The sequence below is a fragment of the Parasteatoda tepidariorum genome, chromosome 8 (genome assembly GCF_982258835.1).
Source record: "Parasteatoda tepidariorum strain Cologne lab strain chromosome 8, Ptep-v5.0, whole genome shotgun sequence".
NCBI classification, from domain to species: Eukaryota; Metazoa; Arthropoda; class Arachnida; order Araneae; family Theridiidae; genus Parasteatoda; species Parasteatoda tepidariorum.
This window is the reverse complement of record NC_141762.1, coordinates 42,221,416-42,239,934: the sequence shown is the minus strand read 5'-3', so window position 1 is coordinate 42,239,934 and position 18,519 is coordinate 42,221,416. Positions and strand designations below refer to the sequence as shown.

Below are 18,519 nucleotides of genomic sequence, written 5' to 3'. Positions count from 1 at the left end.
GTTGGCTACTAAACCTATCATTGTATTTATTTATCAATGAAGAAGGAAGGATACATCTCAACTTGATAATTTCCACCAAAACAAACTTAAAAAGTTTGTTTATGAGTTTACGAAATTGTCGATCTATGGATTAAAAAATTTATTCTCTGCAAAATGTATTTCTTTTTATAAAAATTTTTGGCATAAATGTAATCTGTATCTTCATGCTTTTAAAATGTATTGATGGGATTACATTATTTTTGGTAAGGACTACAATATTTTTGGATGTTGTTTAGTTATTTTGATTGAAGTTTCGGTATCACCCTTTCATATTTTAAGGTGTAAAATATAAACAAAATATGTATTTTTCTTGTAAAAAAAATATCTATGTTTATGTGTTTTTATGTTATATCTAATACTAATCTCCATGTTACTAATATCAATGTTATTGTAAGACTAATAGTTGTTAAAATTATGTTTTTAAAATCAATTTTATTTGAATAGGAAAATGATTTTCGAAATATGTGATTGGTGTAAAAGATGCAAGAGAACACTTGATAACTACATGTCGTAAGTTAAAATTATTTTTCCAATACATTATTGTGCACATCATCATTATTGAAAGTTAACAAGCTTTCCCTCTAGCATTTGTGGCTTTTTTTCTGTTTATTTTCTTACTTTCAATGAAATTCAATGTAAACATTTTCACTGTATTTAACTTCAGTTTAGTTTAATATATACTGGGGATATTTTCGCATTGGTAGTTGTCCATGCTGACTACAATCGACAAAGAATTTCTGTACTTTCAGAAATTAAAATAATAAATATGTAGTGGTTTATCGTGATGAATTCCGATTGGGTAACTGCGCCAAAATAAAGGTCAAATTTTGACGACTTCCAAGCGGTGGAACGCGAGTTTTTAAAAAAAGCATTACTGAAGGGAATCAACTCATTGGAGGACCTCCTATTTCAGGTAAAATGCTACTATTTGCTACTGAAAACGGGGTAACTATGCAAATTATTTTGACCAAAAAACCCAACTATACAGCGATTATTGGGGAGATATCCTTATCTTGATCTGTGGCAGAATAATTGCTTAGTCATGGAAACTTCTGGGCAGCAGCCTGCAAGAATCTGAATGATAGATCGCAAAGGGACCAAATCGAGAAGTATAACTTGTGGCCATCTCTAGGCCAACATATATAAGATTTTTTTTTTTTAAATTCGCAAGTTTAAAATCGATTTGGCACCTTGGCAATTGTAGTTGGTGCGACAGATCACGATAGGGAAATATGCCCGATTATTTTTAAAAACTAGCAAACTAAATTCATGTATAGGTGACCATTCTAAATATCATTTGTTCTCAAATTAGCGAATCACCCTAAATTTAGTTATCGAATGACCATCACTGTATCAAAATTTATAAAGCTATGTTGAAATGGCTAAAAAGAGGGTGAATAACTGCAAAAAAAAAAAACACTCAGAAAATATTCGAGTTTATGTCTGAATCATTGCAAACTAAGCGTGTGAAAAAATTATTATTTAGAATAAAAATTGCACATCATAATAGTATCTATCTAAAATGTGTGGAAATGGGCAGAAAAAAAATCAGAAAACCACATGGATTTATGATCAAATTGTGAAGATTCAATAACATCTAAAAGTGATTAATCTAAATTCTTGTATGTTATTGCATTATATTAAAATATTGGAATTTGAAATAAAACATGTCGAAATGGCAAAATAATTTATTAGAAAATTACATGGATTCACGATAGTGATGCAGACGTGCTACTTTTATCAATACCTTGTGTTGTATTACTTTTATTAATACCTTATGTGTGCTTCGTTTATTAAAGAATACTAGGTATTTGGGCTATTGTTATTTATTCATGAAGCTACTATTTTTGGCCTCGGGATCTATTAAAGCAACTATTTTTGAAAGTTTACTTCAATAGAGGACCTGTCATAGCCACCCTCGAACAACCATTTACACATATATAGTTAATTTTTGAAAGTTTAAAAACACTTTGATGATTGTAATTGGCCCAAAAAAGTACCGATACAAAAAATATGGATTTGCCCTGGGATAGATATGGGTTATACCTTTTAAGTTGGTATAATTCTCTGATGTTTTTTTAGTTTTTCGTTCTCCCCAATTTTAACTATAATTTGGTGACTATTTTGATGCAGTTACCCATAGGAAAGACAGTTTTCCAACATGTGTAATTTTATGTTTAAATTGGTATATTTTAAAAAATTTAATGAATATGACTTGAAAAATAACCTTAAGTTTATATTTGTGATTGGACAGAATCTATAATAAGTTTCTTTTTTGTCTGAATAGTCTTAATTTTACTATTCATGCATATTTATATAAATATTCATGAATGATGAATCAAAGTATTATTCTCTTACTGATGTAGTATGTCAATTCAATGAAATCTTTGTTTTTCAGATTAAGGAAGACTTTTCTTCTCATAATTGTAGTGTTCGGATTTTTGTTCTACGTAGGGCCATCTATGTTTCGTTGGATCAGAAAAAAGACCCCTATAATGATAGGTAGGTTACATATAATTATTCTAAAGTGAATAATACAGTTTTAGAATTCAAGCCATGTTTAATCAATTAACTGACTGTTTTCCATTTGGGAAATTTTGTGTAGAAATTTTTCCATTATGCATGACTTTTTTTGTTGTATAAAAATAAGATAAATTATTTTTTTGGTTGATAAAATAAGAGATCCTGAGACATTTGGCTTCAAAAATGCTCCAATTGTTAATAACTGATTTTTAATGTGTAAAAATGAGATTTAAAACCTGTATTATAATAACACCCTTAATAAGCCGCATAACATGAGTAACATAATGAATCGTATAACATGAATCTTCTGAGTAACATTTTTGCTGGCTAGGTCTTACAAGTGGAGTCACCCTTAGATTGGAGGTGTGCCCCTTGTTTTAAAAAGTTACTTGATTTAAGGCATATATGTATACTGTAGAAAGTTCAAATAATAGATTTTTTTGGGTGATAGATCTAGGTCTTTATTGCAAACAAAACTCAAAACACACATTGTTCAATAACAAAATAAACAATAGTTTTAATGGCAATTTTTATGCAATGTTTTGTTATTAGTTAAATTATTTTGAATTAACTGAGGAATATTTAGTATCATAGAATAAATGTCATTAATGAAATATGAACTTTCTTCTTCTTGAATAAAGACATGCTTTTCTTCTTTTTTTCTTTGTTGTGAAGAATTAGCAACACAGATATTCAGATAAAAATAAAATTAAAAAAGAATCTTCGGATTGGAAGGAAAAATCAATCCTATTTAATTATAAGTAAAATGTAAGTTTAAAAATTTATTAGATTAGTTAAAAATTTAAAGTATATTAGTAATATATTGGTAGCAGTTAAGAAATATATTAGTTTTTCTTCTTTAACTTCTTCTGTCTTTTCAATAACTCTTTAAGGGCACTCATGAAAGCAGTGTAAATATTTAGCTATCCTACATGCCACAAGAGAAATTTTAAAAAAATTGTTTTTTATACATCACATTTTGTAACTTATCCCAAACAAGGAGTTAAATTTTGAAGGGAAAAAAAAATTTTTGGAATTTTTTAGATGGGTGAAAAGGGAAAAAAAAAATAATTTACTTTGCCTGTTAAAAAGTATCTGGACTTTCCTGGAAAAACAAAGGTTTGGATATGGGACTTTGGGCTCTATTATATTGTATGCACTATGTCTTGACAGAAATATCTATGTTTTACAAGGCTCTTGTGAATATTTTTTTCTATATCCATACATTTTAAAAGCATTTTTCATAGTGTGAAGTGAAATTATGCATGAATATCAGTTGCTATAATGTATATAGTTCTTAAATTAGATTATTCTTTTAAAATATTAAGTATAATCTATAATGTAATCTAAAATGTAAATGTAGTATAAATAAGAAGTTATAAACTTTGCATTTTTCGCAATCGTAAATAAAAATGCATTTTTGTACTTATGTTAGATCCTAGCATAGGCTGTGTTGCAACTAATATGAGCTGGCTTTTAAGAGAGTCTTATAGTTATGATGCTGGCGTTTATCGATCCTGGGAGCCTGATGAACCATATTTTCTTCCTTATGTTGGTAATTATTATTGTTTATTTTACCCATTGTTTTTTGTTACATTTTTCTAACATTTTGTATATGAAGTAAAATGCGTAATAGTGTGCATAAACTACAAATATTTATTTCTTGCATCATATACTTTTTTCGTTAAGTTTTTCTAATGTTAGAAAACTAAAATGTTTCAATTTTAAATAAAATATATTTTGATGACATTTTTTTCAGATTTTGTGTATAATACTGAAATTGTTGATTAAATTTATAATTCATTTTTGTAAATACTTAGGTAATGGTAGAATTGGTGTGCCTCTTGATGGAAATGAACAGTTATATGTGCATTACAAAAGGTCTTTATCACTTCCAATAAATTATCATCCTGTTGTTCAGGTTGATATTCCTGGCGCAAGTAATCAAGGTACCTTATTTTTTACTAAAACTGTGGCTTTTAAAAAGGTTATATATTGTTTATTAATAATTTGTTAATCTAACTTAAAATTCTTAGCACTGCAGTGATTCCACTAAACTATTATTCTTAAGTATGTACATGAATTGGTATGTTGAGCCGGAGGATCATCCATAAATTGTACTTATTTTATTTATTTATCTATTTTACTCTGTATGTTATTTCTGAATATTTATGACTCTTCAATAATATTTTATAAAAATTAAAAAATAATAATCTTATATAACCAAGTTGTTTAAAAAATTTGAAGTGTACTCTTTATTCAGTTTTTTTTCCAGTTAATATTATCATCAGCAATTCATTATATTGAGAAATATTAAAAATAACTAGTGAAACACCTTTATAAAAGTATTAAACCAAATTCCAAAAGAATATTAAATCTTAAGATTGGCTCTGAGTAAGAAATTATTCCAATAAAGATTTTAATAAGTAATGGTCTTTTGAAACAATTAATGCAAAAATCTTATAATTTGAAATGAATTGACTTAAAATATTAATTTTAAAAAAAACTATTTTAATTTGATCTGTATTTTATTTAATCTTTATTTTATTTAATATTTATTTATTATAATAAATTATTTATTCTTTAAATTGTAATTTTTATATTAGTTGATGCGTAATTTTAAAATTTGTTTCTGAAGTTTTGTTACTACACAAAGTTCAGCTTTTTTTCCCCTAACTGCTGTAGTATGTCTGTTATGTCATGTTTTAATTAAATATATATGCTTTTTGGTGTCTCTTGTCCTAAGTAGGATTAAATGCCAGAAATGGTAAAAACAGAAGTGAATCACACAGGTTTTCCCAACTAGTAGGGAAAACCTGTATATATTTTAACATTAGAGGAAACTAATTTAAGTGAGTCTTTCTACACATTACCTAAGTTTTAGCCAGCCGTATTTTATGTATCATTAAATTTTTGAAAAATTTTAAATTTCAAGTGATTAAGATCAATATTCAAAGATGTTATGTTTTAACACCGAAGGAAAACAGACTTGAGTAAGTTTTTAACACATTACCTAAATTTTAAACATGTGCTCTTTTATTTAGCATTTAATTTTTTTGGAAATAAAAGATCGATTTTAACTTATTATACATAAAATTGTGTATCTTTTTTTAGAGGGTTCTGCTGTTCACTATACTTCTGGGATTGCTTATAAATTCCAGTGTTTTAATATGGTATGTAATTTGTTATTTCAATGTTACTTTCATTATGCCATAATTCCTCATTGTTTTATTTATTTTTATTGTGTTATTGATGTATCTATTTTTAACATTATTTTATATTTTATAAGTTTATGAATCATCTTGAATGTCTCTTACTCATTTTTTAAAGCAATTTCAAGATCATTATTTGCACTATTTTCTCCTTGTTTACTTCATATTAGCTTTTTTAAACACTGCAAGGAAAAGAAAACATGCAATATACTCTTGAATGAGTACTAGTCTGAGACTTGATTGGTGGTTAAGTTTTCTAGTTTATATTTCTATTTTGATATTAATTAAGGATTTTGCAATGTAATAATTCTAATGCACATTTGTTAAATCAATATTAAAGTTTATTTCAGGTTTTAGCTATTGATATTTATAACGATTTTTATATTATGTCTAAAGTTTCGCACTTTTATGAATTATAATATATTCCATAAAATGTTTGGTTTAGTTTTAAGTAGTAAATTTTTTTTTTAAAATTTTGTTTTAACAATTAACATTAATTAATAAATGTTTTTTAAGGACAATGGAACAAAGTACAAACTGACAAGCCTTTGATTTATATTTTCTTGTTTTCTTACAATAACAAAATTATTTTTAGATATTTTTTTAAATGCTGTTTCAAAGCAACTAAATTCGAAAAAGATTTTTCATACTAACAAAACTAATGTAGAGCGCAGCTGCTCTTATTTAAATATGTCTAATACTTATGTAATGTATAGTTAATTTGCTTACAATGCAATATAGGCAAAATATTACAGAATGGCGAGAGAACAGGAAAATGTATGTCAAGGAATTTTATATATCTGAAAAAAATCAGGATTTATATAAAAATACCCCTAAAGTCAGAAAATAGTATGTAATTAGAGGTTAAAAAACCTGAAAATCCTATATTTTTACCAAAAACAAATTCCTTATAATAATTTTTTTTTAAAAATGTTTATACTGAACTTTAATTCTAAATTGTAAGTTTTATAATATATTTATGCTTAAGAATGAGATTTAACTTAAAAATTTGTAGTAAAATATCTGGCATGGTTTTATAAAAACAGGAAAATTAGATAAAATCCCTCTGGAAAAATCAGGAATTTTTTCTGTCTGTTTGTGGTCATCCTTTATTAAAAAAGAGCCCAACTTTGAATACAAGAAGAAATAATAAATATTTTGTAGCATATCTTTATCACAATTTCTTTTAGATTAATATTAAATTCCTTTAAAAATGAATAATACAAAACAAAACTTTCCTTTTTTCTTCATTTATGGGAATACAAGCCATAAAAAAAAAGGTTTCTTTAAAATTGTGGCATTACATTTTTTATAGTATAAAAAAATTTATTCCATGTAGTAGTTTTGTAATAGTTATTTAATATTGTAAATTGAATGTTAAAAGAGTGATTTTTTTTCTGCAGAGAAGAAAACCTGTAAGTGTTGTCCATCAATTCTATGCCTATAGGATTTCTCCTTCTTTATTTATGCAACAAATAGAAATTGCAAATCCATTGGTACGTAAAAGTTCCTGGTAGTGTATTTTTTAATCAATTTAATGTATTTATTTTAAGATATAGTTTATGTATAATACTGATGATATTTAGCTGTTATATTTATATCCATTAATTGATAGCATCAGTATTTTTTTGCAAGAACACTATAATTCTTAAATGACAATAATATTCATTGCATTTTGTAACAAAGAAGAATTTATTTTTAATGCTTTAACTGAGATCAATATTTTAGTCAAAACCTATCCTTTCAAAGTTATAAGTTAGCTAAGTTTTTTATTTTTATTTCTGTGGCAATATTGCTGATCTATATTTATTTCTATGACAATATTGCTGATGTAAATTAATTGCCTACTTAATTTATGGTACCAATTTTGTTTTTGTACTTAGATTTAGGAAGATTAACGCTATCACTTTAAATATCCTTTGTCAATTTTGAACTAAGTAAACTTGAATACTGATATGTTTAGGTTATACTGCTATTTTAAAATACATTATTGTACCAAGTTTTAAAAGTTTTCCTTCTACTTTGTTAATTTATGTTACAGCATATGTAGTGTGTCTAAAGTTAATTGGAAATAATTTAAAAACTTTAAATTTTGCTTGACAATAAAAATATTTATTGCTTTCCGGGCCCTTGCAAAGTACATATTTAATATTCTCTTGTACTTTGTGTGTGTGTGTGTATATATATATATATATATATATATATATATATATATATATATATATATATATATATATACTGAAAAAATAAGTTTAATGAGATAAACAATGTTTTGATTTTTGTTTAACATTTAGTTTTAATTGTGCAAAATAAAAGCTAAAGATATATTGATAAAATTTGAAGCAAAATTTTATCCCTTCTTTTAGTTTTTAACTATCATAAGAGGTTTACTTCAAAACATTTCATATTATTACATAGTTTTACTTTTATTTACTTCAGAATTTATTAAAAATTGAATAAATTTAAAAATGATGAGTAAGTTTTCAACTTTATTAATCCTACAAAATATATACAATTGTGTAACTTATTTACCTGAAATTCACATTTTATTTTTGAGCATTTATTTTCACTAGAAATTATATAAATATCATTTTTTATTTTTCATTATTGCACTACTTTAAAATTTCATGTATTAAATTATTATTGCATTATATTAAAATAATTTTATCAACAATTTTTTACACTTTAGATAATTTAGTAATTTTTAGAGTGTTTTGATGCTTCAGTTATATTATGTTTAGGTTCACCGAATTCTGGAACATAAAATTATTTGCACATAATGATCAGTAATAAAAAAATTACATACATAAGTTGAAACATACAAATGAAGCATCACATCTTTGATTAGAGGATAAATTTACAGTTGGAAATTTTAATTGTAATCAGTGTTATGTATTTCAAACGTCAGAAATGTTAGCCTTTGTTGTTCTTAAAAAAATGTTTTGATTGTGATTAAGAAATTTTATAGAGAATAAAATAGGTAAATAAGAGTAAAATGATTTTATTTCATCAAGTCATAACTTGTTTTAGATTTCTGTTTATTTAGTTTAGATATTTTTTTTTTTTTTGGTTTAGTTCAGATTATTGTTTATTTTTGCAAAAAATTGTCTATATTTTGACAGTGTTTCTTTAAAAAAATTAATTGGCTAGAATTTTATACCTCAAAATATTGAAATAAGATTGTCTCTAGGGTACTGTAGCCAATTCTATTTTCCATTTCTAGTCGAATAACCCACACATAGTTTTTTATTTCTGCTTTAATTTTAGAATGAAGATTTAACTCTAATATTGCGACAAGAGTCAACTACGAGCAATGAGAATACTCCTTTAGTTATGTAAGTATCTTTGTATAAACAAATGCTTTTGCTCAAAATACTAAGCTCTTTAAATTATTTTCAATCTAAAAATACAATTGCCTGACTTAAATATAGTCAAAGTATTTTGATTTAAATTATGGTTATAGTAAACTTGTTATACTTACTGTTATCTTAACCAGATACATCTTAATAGAATTTTTATAATAGTTTACACATTTTACAATCCGAAATATAAATTATAAACCCTTTTTTTTCAGCAAAACAGAATAAATTAAAAAATGCTAAAATAAAAAATATTTGTATAGAGTTAGGTTTGTAGTTTTTTTTTAATTCAATAAGTGTCCAAACATCATCAGTTTGATCTTAAAATTTTGCTCTTCAATTCTTTTTAAAAATGTATATGCATGATTATAATCTGTGGGTATACATGATTGTTTGACTTTTCAAATTTGTCAAAGTTGTTTTGTTGCAAAACAAATGTTTTCATTAATAATTAAATTTATGAACTTAACGGCATATATTTAAACTAGGGAGAAATTTAATAAGTATAGTTATTACCTTAAAGACTTGTATACATCAGGCTGGGATAATAATTATTTTTATTTATTTAGTGCAACTCATTTTTATGTTATTACTTGTTGAATTATATTTTACCTTTTAATTTTTATTTTATATATCATTACCTGTAGAACATTACCTAATGGAAATAAATTCGAATACAAAGTGTTTTCTGAAGAAGTAAAAGTTCCTGGTTCATCTGATAGTATTATGATATCAATTGCTGCAACGAAAGTGCCAAGTGCTATCACTCTTTCTCCAAAAAGGTATCTATATAATTATTAAATAAAATTAAATTTCAAATTATATGTACAAAAATTTCAAATTATATCTGCCTTTTAAAATTCTTGTAAACACGAAAATAGAATGGTTTTGGAGCTTTTTCCAAGGAAATAGCTTATGATATCATGCACTAGAACTGATCAAATTTTAAAAATACAATCAATATCTTGTAAAAATATCATTATTTTATTTTTAAAACCAAATTTTTGCATGCTTTATCAGAAGACTGTAACTCAAGTAATATTTGGTGTAAAAACAAGTTCAAGGTCATTAAACCCCCCCCCCCGGTCAAACATCATTACTATTCTGCAACAAATATTTCTTGACTTGTGAATGACTAATGTGTATTTTTTTACTATAAAACCTCCACCTGTAATTTAGAGTATATAAAGACTCTAATATTATTACTCCATGTAAATTCTTCTTATATTTTATATTAATTTTTATAATATTCATAATGTTTTTTTTTTCATTTTAAGTAACATTTTCTAAGTGCGATGGTAATTGCTTTATTAATAAGGTAATTTTTTTTACTAATCAATACATACATTTGTTCTTACAAAGTTATATCTTTTCAGTTCAAAAAAATTAGTAATAAGGACTTCAATACATTATTCAGAACCAACATCTGTTTCAATACCTGAATCTGTCAAACAGAAATTGGAATCGCAATCACAAATGGTAAGAATGAAAATTTAAAAAAGTTAAAAAAGCATTTTTGTGCTTACATATGTAAAGCTAATGTGCTGAGATATAGTTAACAATTTTAAAATTTTTAGGATCTTAGAAATGCTTTGGATGCTGATCCGTGGTATTTAAGGAAAAAACATGTAGAAGCATGGAAAAAGGTACCTATACATTTTAATTTCCTTGAATATAGTTACCAAAACATTTATTTTAATTTATTTTCCATAAAATTTACTCCTATTTACAGATATGGCATAGTGGATTTACTATCAGTATATCTAGAGCTCAAGGTGCTTTAAATGGTGACCGGATAAACGCTTCTCTGTATTATGTTTTGTCGAATTCTAGAGATTATCTATCTGAAACAGACATAACTCCCCAACAACGCTTCAGTTTTCAAAGAAGTTTATACCTTCCAGATAAATGTTATAGTGGACATCATACATTGTGAGTAATTTATAATTAATTATAATTTCTTGGAATGCAAACTTATACTTCCAGAGTAAACTTACATTTCAGTTATTTCTCATTATTTTAAAATCTAAACTCCCCTTTTCCCTGAAGCAAACATAAATCAGCAGTATCCCTTTTCTTATTTCAAGAAAAAAAGGGAAGACAAATTTTGAACTCACATAAATTAAAACCAACTGTTATTATTGTTTAGATCAGTGGTTCCCGATTTCCCCCCCCCCCCCTAAATAATCAACCTTCTTTTGACGGAACTCCGACTTGTGATATAAAGTTTAATAAGGTAGTTGTGAACATTAGAACCTATAAGAGTCTATTTTAAAAATATTTATTTAGAGGTATGAAGATTTTTTATCACTAATAATCTTAAATTAGGTTTTACGCCTGGCAGTTAAAATAACCTTTATGTAAATAACTTATTGCAATTAATTATAAATTCTGTTCTTTCATAAGTTTATGTTCTTCAGTGTATGATTACCTATAATCATTGTTTAAAATTCTTACTTATATAAACTCTTAACAGATTAGATGGCACAAAATTGTAGAAATCACATTCCCAATTTCAAAGAAATTTTCTCTTTTTTTTAAAAAAATTGTCTTATATATTGTTATTTATGAAAAAAATTTAACTTTGTAAACATGGAAGAATAAAACAAAAATGTTTTCCCTGCTTAAACTGTTATATATTATTTTATACTTAAACGTAACTATTAATGTGACTGAGTAACATGATAACCTTTTGTTTATGAATGAGTTAGAAATCTTATTCAAGAAATCATTTGATATAAAAATAAATTTGTTTATGCATTTCTGTAATTTTATTATTTCTCTGAATATGAGAAGAATAAATACTACTTAAAAATAAAAAAAATGATTTTGGTTTTTATTTTAAGACAAGCCTCTACCCTGTGGTCAGATTTAAGAACAGTTGCAGATGTCAACAGAATCGTAGCCTTATGGTTTCTAACACTTGCTAAACAAGGATGTTATCGTCTTCTACGAGCTGGTAAGCATCAATCAGGAAGCTAATTGCTTCTTTTGTCTAACCTGTCTATCGGACCTTGAAGAAAGAATATTTTAAATCAGTGTTCCCCAACCCCCAGACCCCGGAACGGTACCGGTCCATGGATCAAATGGTGCCGGGCCGCCCATTTCATTGAAACGGAATTTAAATTCCTAGGTTTATACCCCAAATTAAAAATTTTTGTGTTCCATTAAAATTTCACTTATTTTTTTAAAAAAAAGGGGGACCCCGGAAGGTAGTGACATTAATTTTTTAATGTTTTAAAAAGTAAAAAAAGAAAAGAAAAAAAAACCACCGCAACTATTTTCTCTATCAATTAGTTTTAATAATAATAAAAAAAAATCAATCATCATAACTGTAAATATCATAAATAAAACACGAAAGCGCGGCGCGAAATTTACTTTGGAACTAATAAAGAACTTCGTCTTCTCTCTCGATCGTGACTCATTGATTTAACATTCTAGTCAATTAAAATGTTAAATCACTTAATATTTATTTTTTGGTGCAACTGTATTTTATTTTGAAGGCATGTTTAAATACAATTAAATTAAAATTATTAAATCATAATAATCTAAAATATAAACATTCAACTCCCCCCCCCCCCCCGAGGGCCGCTGAAAAATTTTCAAACGCCTCGCGGTGATAAAAAGGTTGGGGAACACTGTTTTAAATAATCTATCTATAAGTAGAAAACTGTTTACTTATTTGTTGACAGAAATTAAAACAACCAAACCCATTTAAGTTCAATAAAAATTAAAAAAATATTTTTTTTTAAGTATGTTATACATTCAAAAAATATATATTGGAAAATTATAATCAAAGTTTGGGTTCAGTGATTAATTAATGAAAAGAAAATATTAATGAAAAATCTTCACAAGGCTTGCATAAATTGGTTTTAAATTTTCTTTTCTGATCAACAAATGCTAATTAACAAGTTGATAACAAATCATGTCAGAAACAAAAATAACTTCTGAAGTCTAAAAATCTCATTTTACATTACAGCCATAATCATTGAACCTTGATAAAATAATTGTGAACTAATAAATAAAAAATTTTAATGCATGAAAATTTTTATTTTATGATTAACCTATCCTATCAAATGGAATTTAAAATTTTTTTTTTGATTTTATGAATTACTTTAAATACATCTTATTTATGTATTTATATTCATTAAATGTTATTTAATTTCTCATACACATTATTTATTTGCTGTTGTTTGTGCTATTATAGCTTCAATTTCTGATTTTTTTTTTTAGAAATGAAAAATATTTCTGATGCAACTGTTTTTTATTTGTTTATTTTTTAAATTGATGTTAAATATTAATTTGTTTCTATATTTTGGAGTTAAATATTTATTACAGCTTTTTTATGGATTTTAGGTATTCCATAAATAATAACTTGAAAAAAACCTATTATAACAAATAATTTATTACTGACATAATTTTTTTTTTGTTTCAAAAAATAAAAAAAAAATAATAGTTCTAGGTATAAAAAAATATATATATATATTTTAATGTATCATACAACAGATCTCTGCCACCCATACAGTTTTGTTTAGCTCTACTTCAGAAAAAAGAAATGCATACACAGTTAATTTATGTGGTTATTATATTTTCATAAATTATTAAAAATTTCCTTGTGGATTCTACTTCCTAGATTCTCATACACCAAAATTTCATTGATGATTATGGTTTCTCATAATGATTAGTGGAATTCTGACATAATTAAAACATTATAAATGTTTTATTATTATATATATTTTTAAAAAATAAATCGTCCTTACTATTTTTGGAATGAAAAAATTTAATGCAGTAACACCAACATATAAACACGTCAATTTATTTGCTATGCATGTAATCTTAACTTTTATTTTTAGATAAATTGACTTTTTTTATTAACCTATCAGCATATTTTAAGTAAAATAGCAGGCTTTTATTCATTGATTATTTCTAGGCACAGAAGGTGTTATGCAGGCTATGATACTCAGCTTTGGAGGTTTCAAATTCAGCGATCACCACTTGGAATTTGATACTGAACCTAAAGACTTACACAGAGATTTGCATTTCAGACGTATCATCTATGGCAATGCAACTCATGTAAATGTTAGCGTTACTGTTCAAGAAGATAACAAAGCTCTCATATATACTGCATTAGATCGAAGTGATAAAGAATACTATGCTTGTGATGGTGGTTGCTTAGATCCTCCTGTCAAATTGGGGTAAATGATAATTTTAAATATTTTTTCTATGGCTAGGGGAAATATTGGTTTCACATTCTGTAAATTTACTGCTAATATAATGAATAGAGCTTTAAATATACAATGACAGGGATTTTTTCCAATTATGGGAATCACAAATGTACTAAAATTGTATAATTTTCTTCTTTTAAATGAATTGTGTACATAATATATGCATGTAAAACATTAACCCATCATCCCTTTTTTATTTACCCTAAAATTTTTTGTAGGTATATTAGAAAAATCTTATATACAGGGTTATTAATAATTCCCTCGACTTGTAAACGCCATTTTTCTTTACTACAACTGGCTTTAGTGGTACATGTTACTGCCATCTACCGGCAACTGCGTAAATTAAAACTTAAATACTTTTGGAATAATTTCATATGTTCTTTTTTGCCATATTTGTCTTCGTTTTCTTACTATGACGCTTCGAAACCCCGGAAGGAATTATGAATAACCTTGTATATTGATGAATAAAATGTGATTTTTGCTTTTTATATATAAATGGAAAAAAAGAGTTTTTGTATATTTATCCCATCAACAAAAATTCGCTACCCTACTGGCCTTTTTTGTTTATTTCCTCAGTTTTTTATCTCCGCTTTTTTGCATGCATAATTTTTAGCGTTGTCTGATTTTTGTAACTTAATACATATGTAATGCAAGGAGTAATTTTTGGGTCTTGTGTGAATTAATAGTATGAACTATGGTTTTCTATAATCAATAAGAGATCAATACAAATAGAATCTGTAAATGCTAATAAATATAAAACCAGGCTAAGTTTTACTAGCCTGATTAAGTTACATTTATACATAATAAACAATTGTACTATTTTCAGATCGGATCCAGTGCAGCTACCTGTGAAATTAACTAGTCCAATTACTGCCATATTATATATAACTGCTGATAAGCAGCATATGGAAGAACTAAAACACGCCATTCACGTCACCGGAGTTGTAGAAGGTAATATATTTTTTACTTGAGCTTTTAATATAATTGAAAATGCTTCCATGCTAGTTTCTTTCATATTTTTATTAATAATGTATTTAGTGAATATTTCAAGAAAAGTTTGATTTTGATGGTTTAATCCAATTAAAAAATTGTTTAAAAACATCTTGTCAAAAACCCAACCCTCTATATTACCTTTGCCATTTAATTATTAATGTTGCACTTTAATAATTTATAGCTATACAGTTATCCCACATCAATTAAATCCATATCCACATTTGCTTAGCCCTATCCAACTAAGTCTTACAAATTTTTTAAGAAACTGAGCCTGAAATTGAAAGGAAAATAAAAGTGTGTGAAATAAAATAAATAAAAGAATAGTGGAAATTAAAAGGAAAGCATAACAAACATACCTTAGTAACCTGATAAAGATTGTGGTTTCAGCAGGCCTTATCCTATACGTTTGAAAAAATGGCATAAAGTGTCATTTATAAAAAATAAGAAAAAGTGTTTTTTCCTATTATTTTCTTAATTTAAAGTTTCAGAGACGTGGGTGCTGTGGCTCAGAAGATAAAGAGTTCGTCTCCGAATAAGGTGACCTAGATAAGAATTTTAGTGATGGATAGTCAATGCGAATTCTGCTCCTAGCTTGCATTGACTGCAGTGCTGACGTAAAATATCCTCAGTAGTTGACGGATCATGGGTTAAAATCCCCTTGCTGCTGGTTAACAGTGGGTTGTTTTCCTTTCCATGTAGCGCAAATATGGAATAGTTTCATAAAAAATTCCTCCACGAAGACTAGTTTATCCAATGCAAGAAAGTAACTAATCGCTGTCACTTCGTTTCTATGCCCAAGTGTTACTCATTTTCATAAAACCATATTTTATTTACAATCTTTATTTATTACATATGATATGAAGAAAAAAATTAAAAACAGATAACAGATTCTAAATTCAAATGTTCAAGTAAATAAATATAGATTTTTCTTAACATTCTTAAAAGAAAACCCTTTTTAATAATAATTTTGATAACGTCATCATTTTCAGTGAATTCAATCATTTGATAGTTGATTTTTTTTTTCAAAAAATAAGTTTGAAATCTTACAAATTATAAAGTTATTTCTATGAATCTAAAGAGAAATGTTCAACTGAGAATTATGTTGCAGGTAATTATGCTTAAAAAGCCAAGTAAATATCTGATGAAACCAAGAATAACACAACTGAAAATGAAGCACACATGAAAAATATTTCTATACATAACAGCGATTTGCATGAGCAATCCTTTTATCCTCAATTCTAGCTCTTGTGGATTGATCTCATGCCATGATCAATGCTGAACTAAAAAAGTGAATTAAAATAATTGTTCCTATCCTAATTCATAAAAGTGAAATGCAATTATGTTACTTTCATAATATGTAAAAATTAGTTCTAGTACCTCGAAGTGATGATCTTTTGGAGAAAATATTTTTTCATAGTGAAGAGGAAAAAAAATAGCTATGGTTGAAAGTAATTTAATATGAAAACTTTATCATGAGCATAAGCCTGAAAACTATTCTTAACTTTTGTAATACACTTTATTTTTTATACAATTGTGTTTATAATAACTAACTGAATTTGTTTTTGCAGCTCCTGCACATGAGCATCACATAATTGCTCTCCATAAACATGGTCACCAGTTGGGAGGTTTACCTGCATTTTTCTGGGTGTCCATTGCATTCCTCATAGCAGTTTTCCACCTGTTTTTAGCCAAGCTGATTTACAATGAATACTGTGGAAATCAGGAAAAAGCAAGGGGACGATATGTCGTATGATTGTAATTTGTTGTATAAAATATTTTGTGATTGCGTCATTCACTTAGATGTTTTGTATATGTTGTCAATGTAAATAGGTGGTGTAAAAAAATGACTAGTTGCATTATATGCAATTGAAATATAAAACTGACAATCATTTTGGTGAAAGTGTGTGTGGAAACATGTGACATGTAAATGACTATTTTTCTTCTTGTTTTGTCGCGAGTTTATTCTAGGAAATGAGTAGGTTTTTTGAAAAGTAATACAATTAACTAAATCCGTCTTTTACTGTTGTGATTATATTTTTTGTTTGTTTGCAAGTTGTGATTTCCATTTGTTGAAGTTTATTTTGAGTATCAAATATGTGTGTATTTATTTGAAGGTTATATACTCAGTGTATATTTTTCTTGATATTTTGATAAATATCAGTTATTTATGAAATTAATAAAGTCAAAAATATTTGTTTATACTTTTATTGTGCTACATAATTTTTGAGACAAAATGCTTTAAAGGAATATTGTGTTCTCCCTTCTTAAATACAGCAGAGATTTATGAACTCTATGCCTTTAACATAAATATCTTTTAAAATCTAAACTTGCTTTTTCTTTTGTGATGCCTTAAGATATTCTTATTGATTCAAAAAGAAAAAAAATGTAGTTAATTTAGTATATATTTAAATAAAAAGGCATTAGCATTTATAGTAGGCATAAGGAAAAATAACTGTAATGGATTTTAAGCACATTGCGAACAGTATAGTATTTAAATTCTAAACGAAACAGAAAAATTGACTAAGATAAAAAATTAAAATCTTTTAATAATAAATATCTTTAAAAATGTACAAAATTGTATTGTTTTAATAATTAAAACCTTTAAAATTATAACAAAATATTTACATTTTAGATTAAAGAAAAGTGTGTTATGTCTTTTGGGATAATTTAGCAATCATTCTCTTCCTGAAGCGCTGTGTTCGAGCTTGCTGCTTTTTTCTATATTCTTCTTTTCTCGGTAGGTGAAAAGTAATGCACTGAAATGATTAAATTCTGTATAATTATTTAATATGAATAAATGAAGCTTCAAATGCTACATTAATACTTACAATGAAATTAAAATTAAATATTTTTACTTACAAGGAATACATTTTGAAACAGAATATAATGATAATAGCTTGAAAACATAAATAACATGCTAATAATCAAAATTTTTGCTATGTCATTTTTTGTAAACTTTTAATAATAGTTTTAATTTTTATAACAGTTTAAATTGTGTCAATTAAAACTTTAATTGAACACAACGTTTCTGTTACTTTAAATTAGTAATTGTTATAATTAAAAGTATCTTAAAGCGAAATATTACTGCTAGGGAAGTTTGTCGCAGAAAGCCCGAAAAAATCCTGCCACAGGCATAATTTGCTGCTAAATATTTATTACCAAGTTTTT

At 26.2% G+C, this 18,519-nt stretch overlaps 2 protein-coding genes across 2 annotated transcripts in view; one reads left to right on the top strand and one right to left on the bottom strand.

Moving 5' to 3' along the window:
* Positions 1–55: 55 nt before the first annotated feature.
* On the top strand, positions 56–17,556 carry LOC107456863 (uncharacterized protein KIAA2013 homolog). The gene is made up of 16 exons (XM_016074832.4): positions 56–242; positions 484–549; positions 2,438–2,541; positions 3,998–4,117; positions 4,383–4,511; positions 5,677–5,735; positions 7,178–7,270; positions 9,042–9,109; positions 9,781–9,915; positions 10,510–10,612; positions 10,711–10,779; positions 10,866–11,065; positions 11,980–12,092; positions 14,064–14,328; positions 15,185–15,309; positions 16,920–17,556. The coding sequence occupies exons 1-16, from the start codon at positions 223–225 to the stop codon at positions 17,102–17,104; spliced, it is 1,854 nt and encodes a 617-aa protein (XP_015930318.1). The 5' UTR covers positions 56–222; the 3' UTR covers positions 17,105–17,556.
* Positions 17,557–17,879: 323 nt separating this feature from the next.
* Positions 17,880–18,519, bottom strand: part of LOC107456853 (uncharacterized) — a 32,501-nt gene continuing 31,861 nt past the window's right edge. The window contains exon 19 of the mRNA XM_016074822.4: positions 17,880–18,107. Coding sequence (XP_015930308.1) covers positions 18,000–18,107 — 108 coding nt within the window. The 3' untranslated portion in view covers positions 17,880–17,999. The remainder of the gene's footprint in view (positions 18,108–18,519) is intronic.